This window comes from Ictalurus punctatus, chromosome 10 (genome assembly GCF_001660625.3).
Source record: "Ictalurus punctatus breed USDA103 chromosome 10, Coco_2.0, whole genome shotgun sequence".
NCBI classification, from domain to species: domain Eukaryota; kingdom Metazoa; phylum Chordata; class Actinopteri; order Siluriformes; family Ictaluridae; genus Ictalurus; species Ictalurus punctatus.
In genome coordinates, this window is record NC_030425.2 from 13,111,434 (window position 1) to 13,136,257 (window position 24,824).

The 24,824-nt window shown below is 42.4% G+C and overlaps 1 protein-coding gene across 1 annotated transcript; it reads left to right on the forward strand.

Annotated features, from left to right (window-relative positions):
* Positions 1-1,146: 1,146 nt before the first annotated feature.
* On the forward strand, positions 1,147-21,629 carry midn (midnolin). The gene is made up of 8 exons (XM_017478178.3): positions 1,147-1,405; positions 3,827-4,004; positions 5,174-5,261; positions 5,353-5,415; positions 11,275-11,739; positions 11,827-11,947; positions 12,048-12,362; positions 18,525-21,629. Exons 1-8 carry the CDS (start codon positions 1,345-1,347, stop codon positions 18,785-18,787), a joined length of 1,554 nt encoding a protein of 517 aa, XP_017333667.1. The 5' UTR covers positions 1,147-1,344; the 3' UTR covers positions 18,788-21,629.
* Positions 21,630-24,824: the final 3,195 nt, after the last annotated feature.

Here is a 24,824-nt window from a genome sequence, read left to right on the forward strand (position 1 = left end):
AGGACTTTGAAAGTAATGTTTATGTACACATTGTACATGTGTGTACAGGTGTGTTGTATAAGAGGTGCAAAGCAGCCTGTATAGTTTCCAATACACCAAAACCAGACACCCAAATTTACCTAAAAGATTATTAAGGAGCCTATGCTTAAGAACACATGGGTGTGTAATAATAATAATAATAATAATAATAATAATAATAATATATTATGTTCACCTAATTACATGTGAGAGGCACCTGATAATAAGCTATAAGGTACCTGATAAACTGGCTGATAAAAAAAAAAAGTTATTTGTATAGTCTTGTACAGCCTGAAATGGAGCCTATTTTACTTAATGATAAGGAATAACTAATATTTGCTTTGACTCTAAAAAAAATTATACAGAAATCTAGAATAGCGACGTGTTGAATATAACGGACGTAACAGAAAACTGTTGTAATTCTCTTAAAATGGCGATGACGCCCAAAAACGTGGTGTGACGTTTAACGACACGTTCTTATTTTGTAATGTCTGGGAATTTGTGTCCGTTGGCAAGGACATTACTGAAGTTCTACTAAAATTCATCTTTAAATGATCATTTGGTATATATTTATAAGATGTATAATGCGCACACACAATAATAAACAAAGATGAGCCGCTGTTTTGTCTTTGTGTTCTCGCGTATCCAGGCAATATGTTTTGCCTCACTGGTTGCTTGGATTTTTTTTTTTCACAATATGTCGTCATTACCGGTAACTCCTTCCTTGCTTAATAGGCTTCCTCTTAAGGCAGCGCTATTTAGTAGTTTCTGATTTCCAAAACAATAAGACACGTGTGCTTATATTAGACAGTACAGGAATGATATTATAAAAAAAAGTATCGTAGTTCTTCATATACGGTCATAAATATATGTTTATTTCTTACTACACACTTTAAGGGGTCTACCTTAAAACATACGTTGACATTGCAGCAATTGCATGTTCCTCTCCACCCACTGTAGTAGCGTTGTTTTCACCCACCCATATTCCAAAAAACTCCGCCCCATGCTTTAAAACCATTCGCCTATCAGAGGCGTGGTTTATCGGAATACAGGTGGGATTAAGAAAAACTGGGTGGGTTGTGTAGTGATCGGTCTTCCCTCAACGCAGGACCTTATAAATAGACTAAGCAAAGCAGTCACGTAGGAACAGGACCGGAATACCGGCGTCTACTGGTACTCCTTTCAGAGGACTATAACTGCTCACAAACAGCTCATAGGTGTTGAATTATAAGATCACGCAGGTTTTTGGATATATAAATGTGGTTATATTAAAAGGATATAAGATCGTGGATTAGTATACATTACAACACAGATCCTACTCAATACATGCCGAAACCGGGGGACCTTCAGGAATCGCGGAGCTTTGAGGTTTTCGCCACTATAATCGGTAAGTTTAAATGTCCGTCTCACAGCTGGACGCGCATCTGGACTCTAGTGTTATATTTACCCGGCTGAAACCGATGTGGTGGTGAAAACCCCGAATGCAAGAGGCTATCGGGATGATCTCAATCTTTTTTTCTTTTTTTTTTTTGCAGGATGATTTTGTTTGGAAGAGAAATGGGATGGGATTTATCCTAATAAAATGTTCTGGTGATGTTAGTGCCATGAAGGTCGTAGATTAGGATCATCTAGGCTTGAGTTTTCCTGAACTGGTACCAAACTGTACTTTTCCCCGTCGTTGGGTTGGTACCAGCAAGTATACATCAAGGGTTCGGGACATTTATTGTGTATCATTTACCTAAGGAAATGCACGTGGATTACATTCAAGATACATCAGTGTTCCTTAATAATAATAATAATAATAATAATAATAATAATAATAATAAACCCACACCAACATTTCTATAATTAGAATTTAACTGTACTCTTCCTTGTCGCTGGAGTGTCTTTGGGTCCTTTGTACCTTTAGGAAGAAAATGTGAGTATGGCACCTTTAAGCAGCACTGATGTAGCTTAAAGATAGTCATGCGCCTTCTAAGGTAAAAGATAACCTAGTCAATAATGGTTCAAAACCCTTGAATAACCTACAGTACAGTATAGTTTGGTACCTTTATCTCTGAGTGTGTTATGTTCTTATCTCGCCAATCTACATAGCGACATCTGTCTCGTAAACACTCTCATTTAAATATGACGAAGCATAGTAAACCTGCGTGTAGTTTCCTGTTCATATTATGTATCCGAGCTTAGTGAATAGACGCAGTAATCTCTGACATCAGTTTATATTTAGTATAGTGTGTGTGTGTGTGTGTGTGTGTGTGTGTGTGTGTGTGTGTGTGAGAGAGAGAGAGAGAGAGAGAGAGAGAGAGAGAGAGAGAGAGAGAGAGAGAGACCATGGCTAAAGTCCAAATGACTTTATATTCCACTGTATAGAGTATCAAATACTGCATTCTACTGCATTTGTAGTGTACTGAATGTTCAATAGAAAGGCATTTGGGATTGAAAGCTGAATTATTTATGCCTGCGCTCACCACTGGTAGGCGATCGAGTATCTATTTTAGTTTCGTAGAAGCTCAGACACTACAGGAATGCTCCAGCAGAGCAGTCTGCACCTATATCTATGTAGTCATTTGATAGATGGGGAACGTCTGTTGTAGCAGAACATCTCTAAAACGTCGAATTAATAGGGTTGGAGTGTTTTTGGATATGTCACTTATTGTCTCTAAAATAAAATCAAAGAAATAAAGCAACATTCTCTCTCATTTCCTGGCTCCCCGTGAAAGTAATATCGCATTTTTGAGAGGTTAGACTTGATCAGTGACGTCATTCGTGGTTTGCCTATAAAGTGAACAAACCCTAGATATGATTAGTGACGTCAGTCATTTGCGCCCCTTTTAATCTATAACACTGAGACCTTTAGAAAAGGGCGTATTTCCTTAAAATAAATAATTGTTGCGATATTTGTGGCAGAATTATTGGACACGGACAAACGCTGTCTCTTATTACTGGTTTATTCTATATTGTATCTACAGACGGGCGATATTAGCATGCTAACTGAAACTACTCAGTTAACCTGTTACAAGTAATTAGCAGTAGGGTGGGCTGCATGTATTTTGGCACGATATTCACCTAAATGGTTATGAATAGCACCGAAACAAGTTTGTGCTGGGTTTCTTTTTGTTTTTGCAGCAGTTTAACTGTTATGAATGGCTTTAGAATTGCGGAGTGGGCGGAAACTCTAGCGTTGCTAAGGCGATTAAGCCTCGCCCACTTAGCCAGGATTCTTCCTCAATGAGGAAAAAAAAGTCGTTGGGCAGAGAAAGGGGGTGGGGTGTGCTAGACACGTGGGTGTTAAAGTCTCGTCGCGATTGGTTGAGCTCTATGACGTCTTTCGTTGGGACCGCCTGTGATAGGTAGGTGTAATCGTAGCACGGCGGTACAGCGCAGAGCAGCACGGCGCAGTAAAGCGACGCTCCGTTAAATGCGAGGAGCGAGCTGCGAGCGTAGAGAGTAATTTTACGGTTTTTCGTCTACAGAAAACTAAAACTACCCGCACTGTTTATCCAAAGCGACGCAGAAGCGGAGTAAACAAGTGCGCGTTGTGTTTGAAGGGATTTGTTTGTTGTGCATGGGTAGCCTAACCGTTTAAATCCCCTCCGCGTGCCCTCTTTAAAGCTCCGGATATCCTCGCGCAGACCTCACATAGGAATTAACCGGTTTCTTTTCCGTCCGCGTCCCAACGCCTTTCTGGGAATATATTGCCACTTGGCTCGTATCGGGACTAAACAAAAACAAGGCAAGACAGCGTTTTCATCCTGTGGAAAAACTCAACGAAACCGACTGACCGCTTTCTGTTCTGCACGCGTCGCAGGCTCTCGAATGGACCCGCAGCCGAGCGCGCCCCCGATGAACCTGCACATCCACTCCACTACGGGCACGCGCTTCGAGCTCTGCCTCCCCGCCGAGGAGACCGTGGAAGGGCTCAAAAGGAGGCTGTCTCAGAGGCTCAAGGTGCCCAAAGAGAGACTTGCGCTTCTGCACAAAGAGACGTGAGTATCGCTGCTTCTTTCTAACAATAATAGTAATAATAGCCATGTTTAATCTGGTTTGTGCAAGAGGTCAATAGGTCAGCTGCGATTTTTGCATGCAGCTGCACCAGAGTCGTGTAGCTTGTTGGTCATGATTATGCCTCTTGTGCCAGTCAGACTTGGATTCTTCACGTTATTATTGTGTTTTTGTAGTTTGTGCATTACCTTCATCTAGAGGTGCTGACTTTCGTGACAAATGTCTCAATGTTTGCATTCCCTCAGATTAGTACTGGATGAGCATATAACGTGACCTTTCTTGCATTACTAGACGTTATAGAATTGTTGCCTTATCTCCTTAACAGCCTTGTGCATGTCATTTTAGTTGTTTTAAAGTGCAAGCAAGACAATACAGGCGTCCTACAGAGCCTCATAATGTGGTAGAATATTCGTCCATAATGTTAAAAAGGGGGTGATGTTAATTTGTCGAGTTTCTGGGATTGCCTAACAATAACACAAAGGTGGTAGAATTGGGAGGGGAAAGAAAGAGAGCCTCTTTGTCACTTGCAAATGACTCCTAACAGTTGCATTGTTTTCACCTTGAATTGGGCCAATTTAACAGTCTCCATGGGCAATTGCCATCAAATTACGTCATTATTTAAAACCAAGGCCCAGTTTATTGGCTTCAACATGGCTTAGGTGCCTCTGGGCAAAGTCCTGTGTCCCTTTTGCTCAGCAAGAGGCAACATTTAGCCCTAGCACACGTATGAATGAGTGCATTAGCTGTGTGGGGTTGCCCTTCTGCATTGCGTTATGATAGACGCTGTATTAGATCAGTTAGGCTTTGTGGTTAAAGTATCACCCATGACCAAGCTGTACTTTCAAACCTGGTCATACGTCTATATATAACTTTGCAAAGATGGTGTTCTTTTACTTTTGTCGCCATAAAGCATGGCGACAAACTACCTGGCAGGGACATGAATATATTTGAATGACTAACTTGCTGATAAGCTTACAGTCGTAGTTTGATAGTGTTATCTGTCTGTCTCACATTACATCAGATGTGTCATTGTCCTGTAATAGCATAAACGATATAAAAGAAATTAATAAAACGGAGGCAGGGTCATTTTGTTTTCATGTTATTCAATTGCCAGTAAAATAAGCAAGCTAATGTGAGTTTATGTACTTTCCAGGCGCCTGAGTTCAGGGAAGCTTCATGACTTGGGCATTACAGACGGGAGCAAGTTAACTCTTGTGCCGACAGTCGAAGCGGGTCTAATGGTAAACGAGTGCTAGGCATTTTCACACCAATTTAATTTTGCACAATTGAGTGCACTTACAATGAATGACTCCCACTTGTGTTTCTTTTAAGTCTCAAGCATCAAGACCCGAGCAGTCAGTCATGCAGGCCTTGGAGAGTCTGACCGAAACCCAGGTAAGCATTACACATGTGTCCTATATGCGGTTGTTGGTTATGTATGTGCAATCCTAAATGGGTGTGCTTGGGAGTATTTTGAGCCTTCGTATCTGGCATGAGTCACAAAGCTAGGCCTGAAGCACAGGATCCAAAGGACGTTATCATAAGCAGTTAACTTTGCGACCTCCACATGCTTAGTATGCATATTTTAAGAAACACCCTTTAGTTTCCTGGCAACATGGCAGAGCTAAGGCAAGCCCAGGCAGGCTCTACGTAAAGACCTGGTCCTCTTCAACAGCCACATGCTTAGTCAAGTTGCTACGTAAGAAATTAGCATTTGTAGGCATTATTCTTTTATTATTTCTACATACGATATTTTTCATTCATGCAGTTTAGGGTTGTATAGGACTGTATCGTATAGACAGCCTGTACATCATAGTATTGAACAAATGACTGCCAGCTTGGTATCACGTGCAGTGTTGTTGATAAATACAGTCTGTCTCCAGCAGGTTCTTAATATTTTCTCTGGAGATCCTGGCTTTAACAGAAAGGGAGAGCCGATAGTGACGTTAGAACAGCAAGTTTATCTGTGAAAGGGGGAATGAGGTGGTGTGTGTTGGGGTTTGACTACAGAGTGCATCATTCTTCTCAAGCTGCACGCCTTCTCACAGCAACTACGTCTGTTTCCTAAAGAGAGGCATGGCCATGAAAGCAGCTGTGCTCCAACCCATAGTTTCTTCAATAAAGAGGCACAAACCTTGTGGTTATATATATTTTAATGGTAAAGTTGCACAGAGGTGCTTATTTTTATAGAGGTCTGGCATTTCTGCAAAATATAGTGGTTGCCTTCACTTTTTATGACTGCATGACTATAAGCAGCTGGTGCAAATAGCATTTGGAAGAAAATACATGCTCTGCCTAGAACACATTTGGACACCTAATTTCAGTCCTGAGCAGCATTCAATTTCACGATGCAGCCCTGGGTCAAACCCACCCACCCAATTATATGGTTGATTTGTGTGTATGTGAAATCAGATCAGGTTATGTGCTTGGAAATGTGCTCCGAGATACAGTAGGCAAGGATGCCTTACAGCAGTGTCAGGATTTCAGTGTCTTCAGCCACAGAGCATTAAGGCAGCTTCTTGAGAATGATCTATATTTGCATTCCATGTGATCAGATAGAATATGCTTCATGAAAAAGGGAGACTTCCAGTTATTGGAATAGTACTTCTCCCTTGTTACTCCAGCCCTGTAATTTGAGGCTGTGTTGGTTTTTCATGTCTCATTGACATCTTGAGGTTTTCTCCCTGCTCACCATCGTTAAATAGAAGGAAAAGGAAATCTGAGACTGAAACATGTAGCACATCATTTTCATTCATTCAAACCAGCACTTTTCATCTTTCCCTGTGCACGTTTTTTACTTAATATAACCATACAGTCGATCTACGGATACCAGAAGATAAAAACGGTTTTCTCAAGAGATCTGAAAGCACAAAAATGTTTTAATGTGGTTGACTTTAGGTATCACTGACACTCTGCTGGAATAATGACCAGTGTCAAGGGGTGGGGTGGTTAGCAAATTTTCCCACCGGCTAATCGACAAGTGACAACACCGGTAATACTGGTATCATGGGGGTGGGGATGCAGCCCTACGCATTTCACTTTCGCTTTCAAATTACTAACTTCCAAAACTCTCTTATATTAAACATGGCACTTTTGAAACCAAATCCGCTATCATCTTGTCAGTCAGCTCGCCTCACTCTCACCATGTGATAAATGAAATCTGACGCCGTGGTGGACTAGTGATGTAATCGGTGTACAGCCAAACACCACGTAACACCGGGAACACCGACTATCGCCGCCAGCCTACCAGTGTCTTATTCCCTCAAGCTGGTCCCCTATTTGTGAGTCTCTTTACTAGCCTGCCCGTGAATGTGGCAATGTCTTTCGCTCTTTTGCGCACAACAGTGCAGATTGTTCCTCTAATATCAGCACATCCTGTCCATCTCAGTGTTATTTTCAGAGAAGTTTTTTCGTCATAACCAGCAGCATTGGCAACACCCACTGTCCATCTTCAGAGCAGATCCAGAACAAGCCAGAGCGTTTGCCATTGTGTCTGAAAGCGGACAGATTTAACAATATAGGGAGAGTCACTCTCTCTGTCACCATTCCCGTCATTCCCACCCACAGCCCTCTCCCCCGTGCTAAGACGGGAGAAGGGTCAGAAGAGACAGATAAGCATGTACTGAGAAATGGCTTTTTGAAACCCGTCACTTGTGTCCTAGCGGAGTTCATATGAAATTACCAGGAAGGACAGCGGTGACTCACAACACTGCATGTTGGCTGGAGATAAAAATAGGGAGGTGGACACAAAGGCTTCTTGCAACACAGTCCTTCTGGACTGTATGGTGATAAAAATTACAATTACACAAACTTCATCATAAATGTCAACATTTACATTGTGTAGTATATAGGATGACACCATGCTTCAATTCAAAGAATTTGACAGACTTCATCTCCCTTTTTTTTGTAATGATGCAATTCCTTGAATTGAAACATACAACATTTTATTCTGGCTGCATAATCAAAATAAGCTTGTCATCTAGATGGGAAAATTTGTGCTATGAAATACAGCTGTGCCTCACTATTATGGATATGTCAAATTAAAGTCTCTTAGAGCAGTGTCTCTCACCCATCTTTAGCCAATTCCATCTGACTCAGAAGGTGTTGAGACTTCACAGTGCATATTTCTGATCAGAAGGCAGAACATGGGGGAGGGAGATAGAGGGAAAGAGAGGACGCAGCAGGAGCACAGAGCAAAGTCTGAGTGGATTGCTCCTTTGTAGCCCTTGGAAAAACCTCAAAGCGATTTGATTGTTGGCTTCAGATGAGATATAGAAACGATGGGAGATGACAGAAGCTTTAGCAGGCAGCCCATCAGGCATGCCACTCTGGATTTTGTAATCATTTAGCTGATCAAATCTAGCTGTCACCCCCTGGTCTGACCCAAATACAAACCATAACACCACCACCAACAACCCTCCTTCCCCCAACCCCCAAGTGAGACCTTGAGCAGGTCAGCATCCCCTCAGTCAGACCGTTTAAGCGTGGCTTTTTTTTCCAGGATTTTGAGAATGCAAGCTATCGATTGCTTTACAGGGTCTTGTTATTTCATTCTGACCCACTGGGTCTGTTTGTGTATGAATAGAACTCTGTAGCAATCAAAACCTGCCCGTCTGTGCTTAGAGTTTTTGTTCTTTCTGCACTGACCTAGTCCTATGACAGGATGCAACAACTTTGTGATGTAACCCGTTTCACCATATATGGACATCCCTATACTGTGGAAAATGAAACCTTTGTTTTATATTTATCCTCTAGTGTTTGGGGTGTGCGCTGTATGAGAAATGACCCTGATACTTAACACTGCCAACTTCTGAATTCGAGGAAGGGGGAGAACGAAGAGTCCTAGGCTGGATATCACTGAATATTTCATCAGTGCTGAACAGCTTCTCAACTCTGTTGCCACCCAGCCCCCACTCTCTCAACCCAGTGTCTCTCCCCCATCCAGGCCACTTGCATCTTTTCTTTTTCTGTCCTTTGCTCCCCCTTCAGTGCATAGCAACAGCGGCCCAAATGCAGTGCAAAATGCCACTGAAACCAAACAAAGCAGACAAGTGATGACTGGTTTAAAAAAAAAAAAAAAAAAAAAAGATGATGAACCTCTTAAACTATGTTTCATGCAAGTACTTGATTATTGGATGTACTTCATTGCAACCAGATCACAGTCCAACCTTGTATTAACCTGGCCTTCTGAAAAAACAAAAGATGGGGGAGGGCAGAAGAAGCAAGATTGGTGCTCAATTTGAAGGTCAAGCGACTTCAGACATTTGAGAATACGCCATCACAGCCTGATCAGAAATCTGATCACAAACTCAAAAGTTAATGGCCTTTAAAACACAGAGGCATATTTGAACAGAAACGTCTAGTCACGTTTGAAAACCGTTTTCAGGTGTTCTAACCTGCAGGCCAGCACACATTACACCTATGAAAACAAAGCTGTTTTTTCTAACCTTTCTAACTGAAAAGACATTCTGTATTTCTAGCCACGGATCATGTGTGTTCATCTTTTTTTTTTTTTTTTTGTCTGGTAGCTGACTAAGATAATTTTGAGATGGCTATTGCACACTGTCCATAATGGACTACTAATATCTTTTACTTCCTTTTTCCATCCCTTGGTGCTTACCCTTCATGTGGAAAACATCTGTGGTCTTTAACAGTTTTAATATCAGGGTACAAGATAACAGTAAAAAAAAATCGCTGCAAAGTTATGTCGTTGTAAGAGAAAGATGTGTTGTTGTAAAATGTAAGCACGTGGTAGGTAAGGTATTCACAGGCTGCTTGAGTCCAGCTAAATCTCTCTGCCATCTGCAGCTTGTCCTCGTTTCCTAGGACCACTTTTTCTGGTTGCTCAATGTTTGTGCACTCTCTTATTATGTGGGTAGCATAGATGGATGGTGTATGAGTCAGTGAGACTCTTTGGCTCAGTGGGGACCGATCTGTAGGGGTAATGTGGGGTCTGGCAGTCCAACTTGCTGATTAACAGTCCCAAAACATGCAGCGCCTAGTGGGTTTCACACCACAGCCTCCGTGATGTAGCCACACGGTTGAAGTGCAGGCCCTGTGCCTCTCACCACATAATAGGTTACTCATACAGCTTTTGCAGGGACTTCTTTCAAGTGCCTGAGCTGTGTAGGTTGATGCAAATTACCATCAGTGTTTGCCTGACAGCTGTCAATCAGTGCACGGGTCCTCCCTGCCCACCACCTGGGGTGACTCATTAGTGACCTTTGCATGGAGTTTCCCTCAGATCTCAAACTTCAAAGCTAAACATATTAATGTGCAAAATATTATTCATTTCAAGTAATAAAGTAATTGTGCAGATATAATCAGATATTGCAGATCCACAATTGTAGGCAATGATGAAGATGCAATGAGAGGCATTCTGTCACAATGCTTAGGTTTGGAAAGGTCCAGAAAAGGCTCATTGAGCTGTCAGGTGTGTATTGTTGCTGGGGAAAAAAAGTAGTACCACAAAATAGGTGAGGGAGGAACATGATGGTGGGAAGACCCCAGTGAAAATGAAGGTTAACAGCAGGTCTACAAACTGTTTTTATACGGCAAAGTTGTAGTTTCTTTACACCTGCAAACTGGGTTCTTTTCTTTTGATGTTAAAAAATAAAATAAAATTGTACATTACTTTTAATAGCAAGATTTGAGGGTTTACTCAAAATAATTAATCTGAATCCAATTAATTAGGAAAAAGAAAGTCTTTAGGGGCGAAAAAACCTTGTACTTATCCAATAAGTAGCAACTGTTACAGAGGCATTTCAAGGGCTAAGATGAGATGAGAGGAAGTTAGGAGTATGCATAAAGAGCCAAGTCCAGACAAGCCCAGTGTATTTCTCTTCCAGATTTGTAGGGGTCAAAGCCCCCAGGCTTGGCTCCGTTTTCCTTTCTGGGCACTCCTAAAATGGGCAAGGTTTCCACTTCCACTCTGAGCCCTCAAACAATTGCCCATTATGTGGCTGCTAGGCAAGTGGGTCTGCATCCTGTTTCTGTGGTGGGTTTTCAAGGCCCAAGGCCAGACAGAATTTGGTCCTTTGTGGGTGTACTGAATGGTCAGTTCAGCAATGAGGGAGTATTTGTGTGTGTCAGTGTGCATGCACTTCAACATAATTGCACTTTATTGCCTAAAACAATGTGCACAATTTTGCATTCATTGAGACTTTTTGCCAAAATCACTTGACCTGAGTGTCTGTGCATGGGGACCTTCCTAAATCCTCCCTTTTCTCTACGCCCCCCGTTTCCTGCTTATAGGTCAGTGACTTCCTGTCTGGCCGCTCTCCTCTGACCCTGGCCCTGCGCGTGGGCGATCACATGATGTTTGTCCAGCTGCAGTTGGCAGCACAGCACTCGGGCAACCAGCAGTCGCAGCACCGGCATCTCATCACACGTAGTAGCGCTGATGGTACAACAGGACATTCAGCAGGCGCTGCAACAATCACTGGCACCCAGAACAGGGTTTCTCACAACCAACACCAACACACAAACCCACACCATCCACATACAACGCTTCCACCCAGCCCTGTGAGCCCTACACCTTTTCCCTCTACTCCTTCTGGCCACTCTATGCCCCCTATGTATCCCACCTCAACGTCCAGGCACTGCAGTACCCCTACCCGCTCCTCACATCTCCCCGAAGGGATCTTCCGTTCCCAGCAGCCGCTGTCGGCTTGTCAGAGCACCGCCAGCAGCTCTAGCCCTGCTGGCCCTTGTCCAGAGGTAAGAGTCAATCCATCCAAATCCAAAAATGAATCATTAAATTAACATCCCTGCAGACCTTTTACCATTTATCCATGTACTCTGTAGGCAAATTGCACCACAAAGGCAACAGGCAACTGCAATGCACCGTCACGTTCTCGTAAACCAGGTGCTATCATCGAAAGCTTTGTCAACCATGCTCCTGGAGTCTTCTCTGGGACGTTTTCAGGTATTCACAACAGTTACCGCAGAGTAAATTGCCGTATCTTTCTACTATATTTTTTTTTCATTTAGGCATTTAACCATCTACTTTCCTCCTGCCCCTGTAGGCACTTTGCATCCAAACTGTCAGGACAGCAGCGGACGGCCGCGGCGTGACATCAGCACCATTTTGCAGATCTTGAATGACCTCCTGAGCGCCACACGCCACTACCAGGGCATGCCCGCCTCTCTCACACAGCTCCGCTATCAGACACAGTGTGGTGGTGCGACATCTCCGGCACCCTCGCCACCGCCTTCACCCCCAGCCGCTGCCGAGCTCGCCAGCCTCTCCTCCAAAGCTACCTCTGTGCCGTCTGTGAGCCAGGCACCTCTCCACCCACTGGTGCAGTGCCAAAGCCAGGTTCGAATGTGCAAACCTCCTGGTGAGTAACAGCACCTTAACATAGTATATGTTCCTTCTTAAAAAAGAAAAGCAGGATGACACTTGGAATCTGCTGAAGAGAATTGGAGTGTGGCACTGTTTCAGTGTAATGAAATGGTGTGATACTGAAAGATAGTGTTGGTGGTACTGTAGACAATAAAGAAGTAAAGGAGTAGAGTGAGGTGAAAAGACTGTGCTGTCTAGGGATTCCACTGCCTTTCTCAGCAGGCTTGTTCTGTCAGGCATCAGTGGTTGCATTCTGGCAGTAGCAGCACGTCTGGCTTTGTCTCTGTGTGCTGATGGTGTCAGCTTTCCTCTAGGAGAGAATGATTGGGGGAGGGTGGGTGCAGGAGATGGTTAGCTAAGATAGGTTTCACAGGCGTGTGGCAGGTAGAAAGAACGAGCTGAGCTTTTGGATGAAGCAGTAGTCTGTTAATGCCAGCCCTTTTTATTAACTCTGAAGAATGAATACTATTATCTGAGAATTACTGTGATTTTGCAAAAAAAAAAAAAAATTCTTTAGATGGGGTTTTGAGTCTTCCTTTCCTCTAAGATAATGCATAGATTATCTGTGTGTGCTCTGTGCACTCACCCCCTACTTCCATCATCAGCCTTTCTTTGTTCCACTCCCACATTTCCAGTCAATGGGCCTTCCTACTGTTTCCACTCTGGCAGGCCAGCACTTGGGCTCCATCTGTAAAAACCATCCAGGCGCTGCGAGCCAGGCCTCCTCAATGACGCCTTATTTTTCTTTTGGCCTTTAAATAGAGAGATTTATACAAGACACATGAGCTCTGAGAAAATGCTCATTGTATTCAGAGGTCTGCAGGAGGGGGGAAATGTACCAAGAGCCCATTCATAAAAATCGTTTATATCCGGGCAACGAATGCATACCAACTAATTGGCACTTCCTCTATGCTTCAGGACAGGGCTGCCCACTGTCTTTGTTCACTTCTGTTATCCTTGTCTGATTTTGGGAGGTGAAGGAAGCAGGTGAACTTTTTTAGCACCTCTTGACCAACATGCTTTACAACCTTTAGGGTCTACACAGACATGTGCTTCTACTAAGCTTATAGAATTGCCTGGGAGACACACACCTCAGTTTGTTCCATGGCTTCTGGGTAAATCCTGTGCCTGGAAATGTCACATAATTGTGCTGTCTCCATGAGGCTTCCACTTCTTTAGTCTGTGTGTCAATAAAGATCCCTTGAGCCTAGATTCGATCTTTGACTGCGTATGCTCGGCGTGAAGGGGTCATCAATGGGGGTTAAACTAGATACTGAACCCCAGGAGGGGAAGGTTACCCATGGATAGGGCTTTTCGGTTGGAAGCAGAGTGGGTTCCCTGAGCTCAGTGGGGTCTCTGTGCTCCCAGCCCAGCATAGGCCTGCTATTCTATTTTGCCAGTGTGTCTAAATAGCTCAACCGAACAGTCCTATTCAAGTAACACATTTAATGGAGGAAGGAAAAGAAAATAGAAACAAATAACAACTGAAGAAATAAACAGAGTAAAAGGACAAAAGACAAAGAGTGTAGTGAAAGCTAGAAGATTAACACAAGAATTTAGCCCCTATATTCCTTGGCCACTCAGTTCAACAGAGGGATTAAAAGGGGATCAGATTGGGTCTGAAACTGGGTAGAGAGTGCAGGGTGCTGGGGGAGGAATGCTTTCTTCTCCCCTCCCTATCTGTCAGCTCAGGTTAGTTTAGTTTGGGTTCGGGAATACTGGGTGGAGTTGCACTTCAGAGAAAGAGTGAGAGAGTGCAAAAGAGAGGGAAACTAGGGCGGGGACCACTCAAATTCCTCAAATCACTCCTTTAGTCCACCCAAAAGCAAATGCTGCCGGCTCCTGTGTACATTCCGCAGCACGTGAAATGTCACAATCTCTGCTCTCTTTGTCCTCGGCCTTCCCCTTGTTTAAACAGAGCTGTGGCTTCTCTCTCCCAGAGACCTGCTTACCACTTTTGTAGATCTCTTTCTGCTCGATTGAGTGCCCCAGGCCTCTTTCTCGGTCACTATGGAGCTCTGACCTACACACCACTCAATAATTCGTTCCCTGGTGCAGCTCTGCCAATGGTGAGTGTATAAGAAGCCCCCCAGGCTGCCTGTTTGCTGCTGTGAGGCTGTAACTGAGCTCGACTGTTGGGCATGGTTGTATAGAACCACTGTCTAATGCCCTTTATTGCTCCCCATATGCAAATAACAGTTATTTTAGATGCCGGCTCCCTGTGGGGTCGTTGATGGCATCACATCCAAGAGGGGACGAAGATGGAGGGGCTCCCTGCTCCCTTGGTTAGAGCTCCAGATGGCCGATCACAATGGCTGCCCTCTGCAGTATAGCCAGTCTGAGCTTGTGTTCACCCTGAGGCAGAGCTGGCTAGTCTCCCAGTGCTCTGGGAACATGCTGCAGCTGGAACATGGAACAGCGAAACCCGCTGATTTCAGAGCACAGCTGGGTACAGCCGTTAATAGGATGTGTGGATGAGCCTAGTCTATAGGATTTTTTATTTTTTGGCAAGTAACAAAGCTTCAATTCCCATTTGAGTAGCCTTGGTTTTGCTCCTGAATGCTGTAGTGAGATCAAGTATGAATCCTAGTGATTTCGTTGCCATCCACAGAAAATAATTGGGCCTGTTCTCTAGTTGGGATTCCTCTGTTCTCTGATCACACTAGCCAATCTCTCAGTTCATGTAAGGGCAGTTAACACTTTCCCATAGTGCCTTCAACTGTTTTTTAATGTTGCATATGCAGCAGTTGCTGTCATACAAGAGTGAAGGACTAGCTAGTGGGGATTGACAGTTACTACACTGGATTAAATGAGAGGTAGGTATTGTATAAAAAAAATATATTGGATTATGCCATCAGATCATCTTGGAATTGGTGAAAAGCTTGGTAAGTTACACCAGCTGCTGATAAATATCCCCTTGATGAAAACTATAGCATAGTAGATAACAGGTCTTTTTTTTTTTCTTCTAAGAATACAAAAAACGATGACCACTGATCATTAAGCTGATTACTGGGGCGAGTCCAGTGGAGATGCTCAACCTTAGTAGTATGGACTACTTGACTAGGCAAGGCTCACCACTGGCTGCCACTCAAGTCTTCCATAACTGACCAAATGCCCACAAATAAGCCAGTTGCTACACTGATCTCTCTCTCTCTGTGTGTGTGTGTGTGTGTGTGTGTGTGTGTGTGTGTGTGTGTGTGTGTGTGTGTGTGTGTGTGTGTGTGTGTGTGTGTGTGTGTGTGTGTCTCTCACTTTCTCCTTCTCCACCCTCCCCCTGCCTTGTCTTTCCATTTTCATTCTGTTCTCCTCCCTTACATCTGCATGAGGGCATGGGCTAAATCCTCCTCCCTCGATAGAGCGATCAATACATTCTCATGCATAAACCTCTTTTCCCGGATACACAAAGCAACCCAGAGTCTGTTCTTGTGTTTTTTTGTTTTTTTTTTTAAATACTGTTCTGCTGTTAAGAAAAGCGATGCTGCCACACTGTTTAGAAATTCTACGGCTTTTACACTGTAATATTTTCCAGCCCCTTGAACTCGTTCTCATTTTGCTTCTTTTTCTATGTCCCTCGGATGCCCCTCTTGCGGCACTGTTTTGGGGGAGGAGTGTGGGTGGAAGTGGGGGTTGGGGAATGGAGAGGAAGGCCAGGTGTATATGTCGTGTTTGGGCTGAACAGCTGCACAGCATGAAGCCTGTGCTGTTTTGTCCTCTCGTCCTCCCCCGCTTCTGCAGGATTTGGGCCGCAAACCCTTGGGTGCCATGAGCGCATTGCATGTGATTGAGGACACTGCAGCATGCATCTCGCATGGAAACAACACAGCTTTGGGTTATGGGCTTAGGGGAGGGGGGAGCATGGGGAGGGTGAGCATGGAGGAGATGGAATTCTGTTTACTCAGCCCCTTGTCTCCCTCATCAGTGCCGTTCTCTGTTCATTCACGATTACTAAAGGCAAAAAAAATTCTCCATTCCATTTCTGCCCCCAAGTCCCAAGTGTACGTGTACATGCATTATGCCGGGGTCTTCGTAAAGGACGGAGCCTTAAAAGCAGAAACCACTGAAGGAAAGTGGGCATTTTCACTGCACTCTCCTGCCTTTGTTCTCAGTGTATCCCTGCTTTTACTCCCAGCCCCCACCCCTGACGCCTGGCCTTTCTCCCTGAGGCTCTCGCTTCATCTCTCTCTCTTTGCACTCTTGTCAGGAAGCACTGCAGGATGGCTCCCAGCCACAGCCTAATAATAACCCCACTGCCATAAACAGAGACTAGAGTCCCCCATCAGGCCACTGCTTTCGGCATGCAAACATGCAGAGGGCATGTTAGCAAGAGAATAACATGCAGGTTAGCAAGAGAATAACATGCAGGTTAAGTCCAGCTTCTTTTTACATTTCCCTAAGCGAGCAGCCACATGCTTGTGCCAGGTTCTTGCCGTTCAGGAGGGCATCCATGGCTCCATTGGCCATATGTGGGGAAATGGTGCTGATTCTCACAAAGGAGAAACAAAACAAAACAAAAAACAGCTTTGCCTGGTCTCTTCATATCCTTTGAGCCCATTGTATATGCAGTGCATTACGTGTGCAGTGCCATGCTGTGCTCCAAGCTCCTAATGAGCGTCTGCATTTTTGTTTTGTTTTGTTTTTTAACCGGAGCAAACCAGCTTACCTGAAGATTTTATGTGAGCTTTTTCCAGCTCTGATACCCTGTGCTCATCATAAAGAACTATGAAGGTGAGGGTGGCTGCCCTATATTTGTGTATTCAGCAGCTTTGGGACTGCTCGAGAGGACATGTGAAGGAGAGAGTCAATTCAACTTCTAACTCTGGGGAAGTACTAGCTGATGTATCACACACATACAAAGCATACAGACAGACTGAACAAGCTGCCGTGCTCATGATCTGTACATGCACACAGCTCATTTTGGTCAGAAAGCAACCTGATATGAAAAATGCTATTGTTGTTTATATCAGGCAAGTCAGTTTTAGTAATATCCCCCACCATAAGAAGAAAGGCTAATAAAGTACACAAAGAAACATCTCCTTTCGTTTTTACATTGGCAGGGGAAGCAGATGGAATTGAGTGCCTCAACACATCCCCATTCCATAGAGGTATAATGCCCAATGTGGGCCTCCCTATAGTCCCCCTGTTTTCTTAAAGCAGATGGGGGTGTCTCTTTACTCGGGGGGGGGGGGGGGGCTAGGCGAGTGATCACTCGCTCAATGATCTTAGGCTAGGGAAAGGAAGGGGGGACTGGTCTACTTCGCTTACAATTTCCATTCGCTTGCATTTTCTATTGAAAGCCAATAGCCGTGTCCTCGCCTGGAGATGGATTGCTGCACTAGAGCTAAGGTTTAATCAATAGGTCTTTTTAATTTGCCATCGATCCATGTTAAAAGCTGCTGCTGCTGCTGCTGGTGTGTCTGTATGTGTGGAGCAATGAAAGATGGTTTGTGCTTTGGGTTATTGACATTCTAGCCTGTTATTTCATTATTTAATTCTGGAAGAGATCCTAATGGAGCTAGCTAATAGATTGCGGTTGCTTTTTCCTTTCCCTCCTTCTGAATATATTTATAAATGAAATTAAAGCTGAGCAGTATAGTGTGGTCTGACACTTGTAGAAGTGAAAACTCCAGGGTTTTCTTGACCAATCGTCACATCAAAAGGGAAAAATGCATTTAGAACGGCTCCAGTGATTGGAACTGATAAGGAATAGAATATATTTGCATGTGAAAGAAACAGTGGTGGAACTTGAGTGTTTGCATCTAGCCAAAGTGTTGTTTTCCCTGGTGACTTTGACTATAGCTGTAGCTCAGTTTTGTCCTTGGAAATCTCAAGGTCACATTCTTCTGGATGTTGAGTGATAAGGGTGTCAGAAAGGACATAAACCCATGCACTTAAACACTTTGTGCTGAGATCAGATACTGCAAGCAAATGCAGGTGTGTGTGTGCTTGGAGACAATCATAGACAGATTATTGTTGTTGTTTTTTTTTTTTTTTTTTAAAGAACATTAGCTTCATCACTCAAGGTTGCGTCTGTTCATTTTGATCTAGTGCTGTACACACTTTGTAGTTTCACTCCATACAAGAGTTCTAATAGAAATTGCAATGTAATGCTACATGCAGCAGGGACCTGGCTCTAATTTCTTCTCTTTTCTCTCTGTAGGTGACCGACTGAGGCAGACGGAGAACCGAGCAACACGCTGTAAGGTGGAGCGGTTGCAGCTGCTCATGCAGCAGAAGCGGCTAAGGCGGAAGGCTCGGAGGGACTCCCGTGCTCCCTACCAGTGGCTCCCCAACCGCAAGGCTGGACGCAGCAACAGCAACAGCAGCATGTCCAGCGAAGGCTCGCTCGACCTGGACTTCGACGACTCTGTATGGAAACCTGACGTCAAGGCCGACATGAAGTCCGAGTTTATCATGGCCTGAATCAACGTCTTAACTGAGGAGCGGCGACAGAATTAGCTTTTATGTACAGGAACAGGAATAATGTGAGACTATAAGGCTGGTGTTGACTGAGAAAAAACCCAAAAGCATCACACGCTTCCCTTCAAACAGACTTGTTTCACAAAGGAAGTTAAACTGACCTTTACCATGTATCCCTGTCAGCCTATGAATATGAAAATGGACTGAAAAAAACTGTCGTGAGAAGTACAAGCAAGAAAGGAGCATAGCAGACTTCAATGGTTTAGGGTATTTTCTTTTTTCCCCCCTCCTTTCTCAAGGAGAACACAGCGGTGGAAATCCATCCAGGGCAAATGCAGCTACCACAAATCCAGAAAACCCACGTTTTTCTCTCTTTTTTTTTTCTTTTTTTTTTTTTTTTTCTTCCTCCCTTCTTTTCTTCTCACAGGGGCATTCACAGTTTACGAGCCATGAAGCAGATCTTGAATGGGGATGATTTTGTTTTTTGTTTATGCTTTTATTACTATTAATCAATTTACTATTTTGAAACAAATATGTAGCATTACCCACATAGCATTCAGGTTTCTAATCTTATGGATGAGGAGGATTTATTTGCACATATCTTTGATTTCCACACACAAGGTCAACACAAGAAATGGTACAGTGCATGTTGAGCCTCACAGAGCTTTTGAAATGCAGCTTGGTGTAGTGACTGGTTTAAAAAGGGAACCACGAAAGCAAAAGACAAATTGTAAAGACACTCAGATTTCATATTTAATTGAGTTCTGTTGGAATCTGACATGGCTAGTTATCTAAACACCCAGAGTTTCTTTTACATTGCTTAATGCATTTACCACTGAAGTGTCCAGCAAAATCTCTTATTTTTCTCTCTGCACTCATGAGAAAATTGATGATTAACATATCCTCAAAGCATTTGAGCCCATCCTTCCACTTGAGAAGTCTCCTGTCTTGTCTATGTGATGGTAGTCTCTTGAGAAAACCTTTTGCAAATTGCTCTTAAGTGATCGCCTACTTAAATTACCCTTGTTTAAGCCCTTCATTCTGTCTTGTTAGAGGGAAAAAGAGGAGAACAATAGGCCTACAGCCGCCATCTTCCCCTGCTCGATAGTGCCTCACGGGTAGATGCACTAACATCCAATTAGGCCTTCCACAGACCTTTCACAGGTCTGCTGCTACACGGGACTTTACTTTGCATGCAAATGTGTCAATTAGGCTCATTTTTTGTAAAAAACAAAAAAATAACAAAATAAATAATAAATATTATATATGTATGAACACAGGTGCTTAAAAGAAAAAAAATGCATGAATGAATTTCTAATTAAAAAGAAGAAGAAAAAGAGAAAGTTGCTTGGGTTTTGCTAATTTGAAATGATGTTACATATCAGTGGCAAACCAAAACCCCAGGGCAGGACTCTTTTTGCTGTTTCACCGTGTTCATGGATCATTCCTGGACTGCGATGAGCTTGGAGCAAATGAACATTTTTAGCAACCCAGAAAAAATGAGCCCCTAAATAGCCAACAAACCCTAGGAGCCACAACGATGTTGGACCAGCGTCTACCCCTACTGACTCAAGTATAGTCAAGAATAAAAAAACAAAAGTGAAAAGAAGACCACTGTTGCACTCACCAAGTTTGCAATGAGATTACCTGCCTGAATGGATCCTAGTCTTTTTTCTTTTTTTCTCTTCTTTTTTTTTTTTTTTTCTTTATTTTTTTTTTCAAGTGGCCTTAACTATCACGGACATAGGGACTGGGGGACTAGCTGGGGATTTTTTTTTTTGTTGTTGCTGTCTATTTTGTGTGTGTGTTTTTGTCAGAACATAATTTCCTCCAATTATTTGGGCAACTCTCATTTCTTGAAGGTGGAGGCTCTAATATGTCAAGGCTTCTGTGCCTTAAATATTGCCCTTTGGTAAAGGAGGGGGAAAATGCAGGTCCTTCAGCAATGGTATCATGAGCTCTGGTAGAATTATTGGTATTATTTTTTATTCCCAAATATTCAGCACTACCTGGAAGTAATGGCAATGGCTTCACATTTCACTAGTGTGCTCCATACTTTGTTGATTTTACAAGTCCTTTAAGCCCTAATCTGTCCTACCACCAACAAGCTAAAAAGCAACAAATTTACAAATTAAATGTAAAGAAAAAAAAACTCGACAACAATAATAATGGTATTACTAATAAGGAAGGTTCAGCTGTAGTGCTGCAGCAACAAAGTGCCCTGACTCCTAATGGAGGTGTCCTTTAAGGACAAGTTACTACATGCACTTCCTTCCTCCTCACACTTCAAAGGACAAATGTCCCATCCAAAAGCATTTTAATTTCCTTATCTTTATGAAATATACTCTGTGTGTGCCTCACCTATATGTGAAATGAAAAAACAAAACAAAAAAAAAAACAAAAAATTGAGATGAACTCGAGACTGGGCTGTTGAAGGGGTCTGGATCGGGGAGGGGGGCATTTCTAATACAGTTTGTTGAAGTTCACATCATTTGAGTTGCCTGTTCTTTCTTGTAGCCAACAATTAAAGATAATAACAAGAGTCAAAAATACAATGTTCTAGCTATAGACCGGTGTAGCACATGTGTGACTGTATTAATTTATAAAAACCAAAATGGTAACTGTGAATTATGTATTTCTTTGTGCATTTTTTTAAAGTGGGAGAAGGTGAAAAAGGGCATGTGCCCTGATTTTGTTTTTGTGGAATATAATGGAAATAATCAAGTTTAAAAAAAAAAAACAACAAAAGAAAGTATCTAAATATATTTTTTTCTTAAGCAATACATTTCAGTGTGACTTGTGATAGGACATTTTCTTTTTTTAGGTAATAAATTTAAAGAAAACATCTTTATGGTCCGTGTCATTAATCGTCACGACTACATATAATGTTTAGACACATTTACTTTTGATCATGAGTGACTTACAGAAGTTCTATGTAGTGTCCATCAAAAACACATCCCAGTCAAGGTCTCACAATACCATCAAGCAAAAAGGCTGTTCGGGAAGAATTAGTGCAGTGAGTTAATATAGCAATAAAAACAGTTCACGTTTTGGTATTGTATTTAATACTCATTTAAGTATTTGGTGAAGAGGTAGCTCTTTAGTCTTTAGTAGAGGAAAGACTCCTTGTCGTCATATTAGAATCAGGATGCACAGAGAGTGAAGAGGCTTGATTTAAAAGCTGCAGGACTCCATATAGAAGAGATGTATAGGAGCTTGGAGTTGCTTTATGCTCAAAGTCAGGAGGGCAAAACATCTAGAGTTTAAAAAAAAAAAAAAAAAAATCTGCTTGTTGTAGTGATTGCAAGAGAGGTAATTAGGGGTTGAGTTTTGAGATATCTTGTGCAAGTCTTCTCCACCATTCATACAGCACAATCATGTTAAATCATGACTAAGCAGCACAGATAACTCCTAACATTTCTCTGTAATAATATCATTTATATGATATCTAGGTTTTTACTGACACTTTGTTGACCTAATTACCCTCACCATTCACGTTATAAGAAACACCATATTAATTCTCAGTAGGACACTGCTTTGCTGTCAGAACAGACTCGATTCTTTGTGGCAGGGATTCCACAAGGTGTTAGAAACATTCTTTTGACATGATTGCACCACCTAATTACTGTCATTTTTTTCAGATACATGTTCATGCTGTGAATATCTCGTTCTACCACATCCCAAAGGTGTTCTGCTGGATTCAGATCTAGTGACTGGGAGGTCACTTAAGTACACATGACTCATTGGCATATTCATGGATGTACATCATGCTGGAAACAGCCATTAAAGGATAAATCTCATGACTGGATGCACATGGTCAGCAACGATACTCAGATAGGCTGTGGCATTCAAACGATTCTTGATTGGTATTAAAGATCACAATGTATGCTAAGAAAAGATTCCAGACACCATAACCACCACCAACAGCCAACTGTTGACACAAGGCAGGATTGGTCCATGGACTCATGCTGCTGACACCAATTTCTGACCCTAGCATCTGCATATTGTAGCAGAAATCTTCAACTGTTCAGTTTGGTTGAGCCTGTGCATACTGTAGCTTCAGATTCTTGTTCTTGGCTGAACCCAATGTGGTCTTCTGTTGTAGCCCATCCACCTCAAGGTTCAATTCTGAAATGGTTTTCTCCCCACCACAGTTGTAAAAAGTAGTTCTTTGAGTTAGTATAGCCTTCCTGTCAGCTTGTCAGTCAGTCTCAGTTTGTTAGTCAGTCTGTTCATTCTCCTCTGACCTCTTTCATCAGAACTGATGTGTGTTGGATGTTTTTCTCATGATTCTACATAAAGCCTACTGTTGCGTGTGAACATTGTGAGTTTCCCCACCTTGTGCCCCATGCCCCCTGGTATAGGCTCCAGGTTCCCCACGACCCAGTAAGGATAAGCGGTACAGAAAATGGATGGATGGATCAGCAGTTTCACTGCAGAAAGTAGTTTCCGCTGACCGTGTTAACAGTAACACAATAACTTAACTCTCAGAAAAAAGGTATGAAGCAGGACTAAATTGTTCCACACGTTGTCAGCGACATGAGATGCTCGAGATTATGGCCTTGGTACCGCTGGTACTCTTTACCTTAGTGAATACAGTGTTAAACAGCTTAAGTTACGTCCTTTTAACTTAAGATAGAAAGGACATACTCTCACCTCAGTGAAAAACAAATTGGTACCTTATTATGAAGATATTATTATTAGTTTAGTAGCTTATTATGAAACTGTTCTGAGAATTATGTATAAACTCTATTAAGCACTTACATTAGCCTTAATTGTCCAAAAATATATGTTATGAAATGATTTCTAAGCTACTTTTTTTTTTTTTTTTTTTTTTTAAACTATAAAAGTGATACATTTGAAATGGGTTAAATCATCTTTCTCTATTCTTGGAGCTTGCACATTTCTCCATTTCAGTCACAAACAGGCTATTAACACCATTAATAAGGCATCAAAAAGGCTATTGTCCGTTAATAGCCCAACTTTAACATTTGTGGGCAAAACCAAACTTCTGCGTACATGCTGTGAAAGTACTGCACTATACACCCAACCCTGCAATCAAGACACACACGCAAGATCTGCTTAACAGGCAGGGTGAAAGAGCCATGCTCGTCAAGTTTCCAGTCATACTACGATTTCAGTTCAGTGAGTTTCCCAGAACAGGCAGCCTGGTTCTGCAGCTTTGCATCTGCCTCCACATTCGCTGCTGAGAAAAAAAAAGTTGCTGAAATCGAAACTAAGCGTTGAGGAACAGAGATGTGCCTGTGGCTGGGGCCCTCGACCAGTAAAAGCAGCAGCACTGCAATGGCTAAACGGTTTGTAAGGTTCATCCTTTTCCATGCTGGTTGCGGTACAGAAGCAGAGCTGAAAGAGATCATGTGACTGACTTGTACACAGATGGAAGATAAAAGGAAACAAGACAGTGTATAGTTTGTGAGGCTCATATATTGCTTTGGATGCTTGTTTGTTAGTGGAGTACAGTTTCTGTCAGTAAAATCACTTTTGATGGAAAAGCATGCAGCAAATAAGGAATTAAAACCCAACAGAGCGTGCTGTTATACGGTGTTGTGGTGCAGCATAACATGAAGCAAAGTTATGGTTAACACCCAAAGTTGATTATTTTCCTATAAAAGAACATCCAAAAGTTTTTTTTTATTCCTGTTATACCATATCCATTTGACAACTCTTAACATTTTATTTATTAAAGATTGACGTCATGTATTTTATCCATTTATAGTTACATTTAATGTTGTGGAACATCACTGAGTTCCCTCGCCAGCCTCTTTTGTTCTAAGTGAATAAGACAAAAACGTACCGTAGCTTGTTTTAATGAAACCCATAGAGTACAAAATCCTCTGTCTTGAAGACTTTCCTGTGGAGGAAAATATACTGTTGTCTATTACAAAGTACAGACACTGGAGACTCCTTCCAAAAATGCTATATAAATGTCTCCTTGCAAAAAACTTTACCATTTACATTTTTCTAAGCCATTTATGTGGAGCCTTGGCCATACTAGTTTCTGTATGGAACTATAATATAT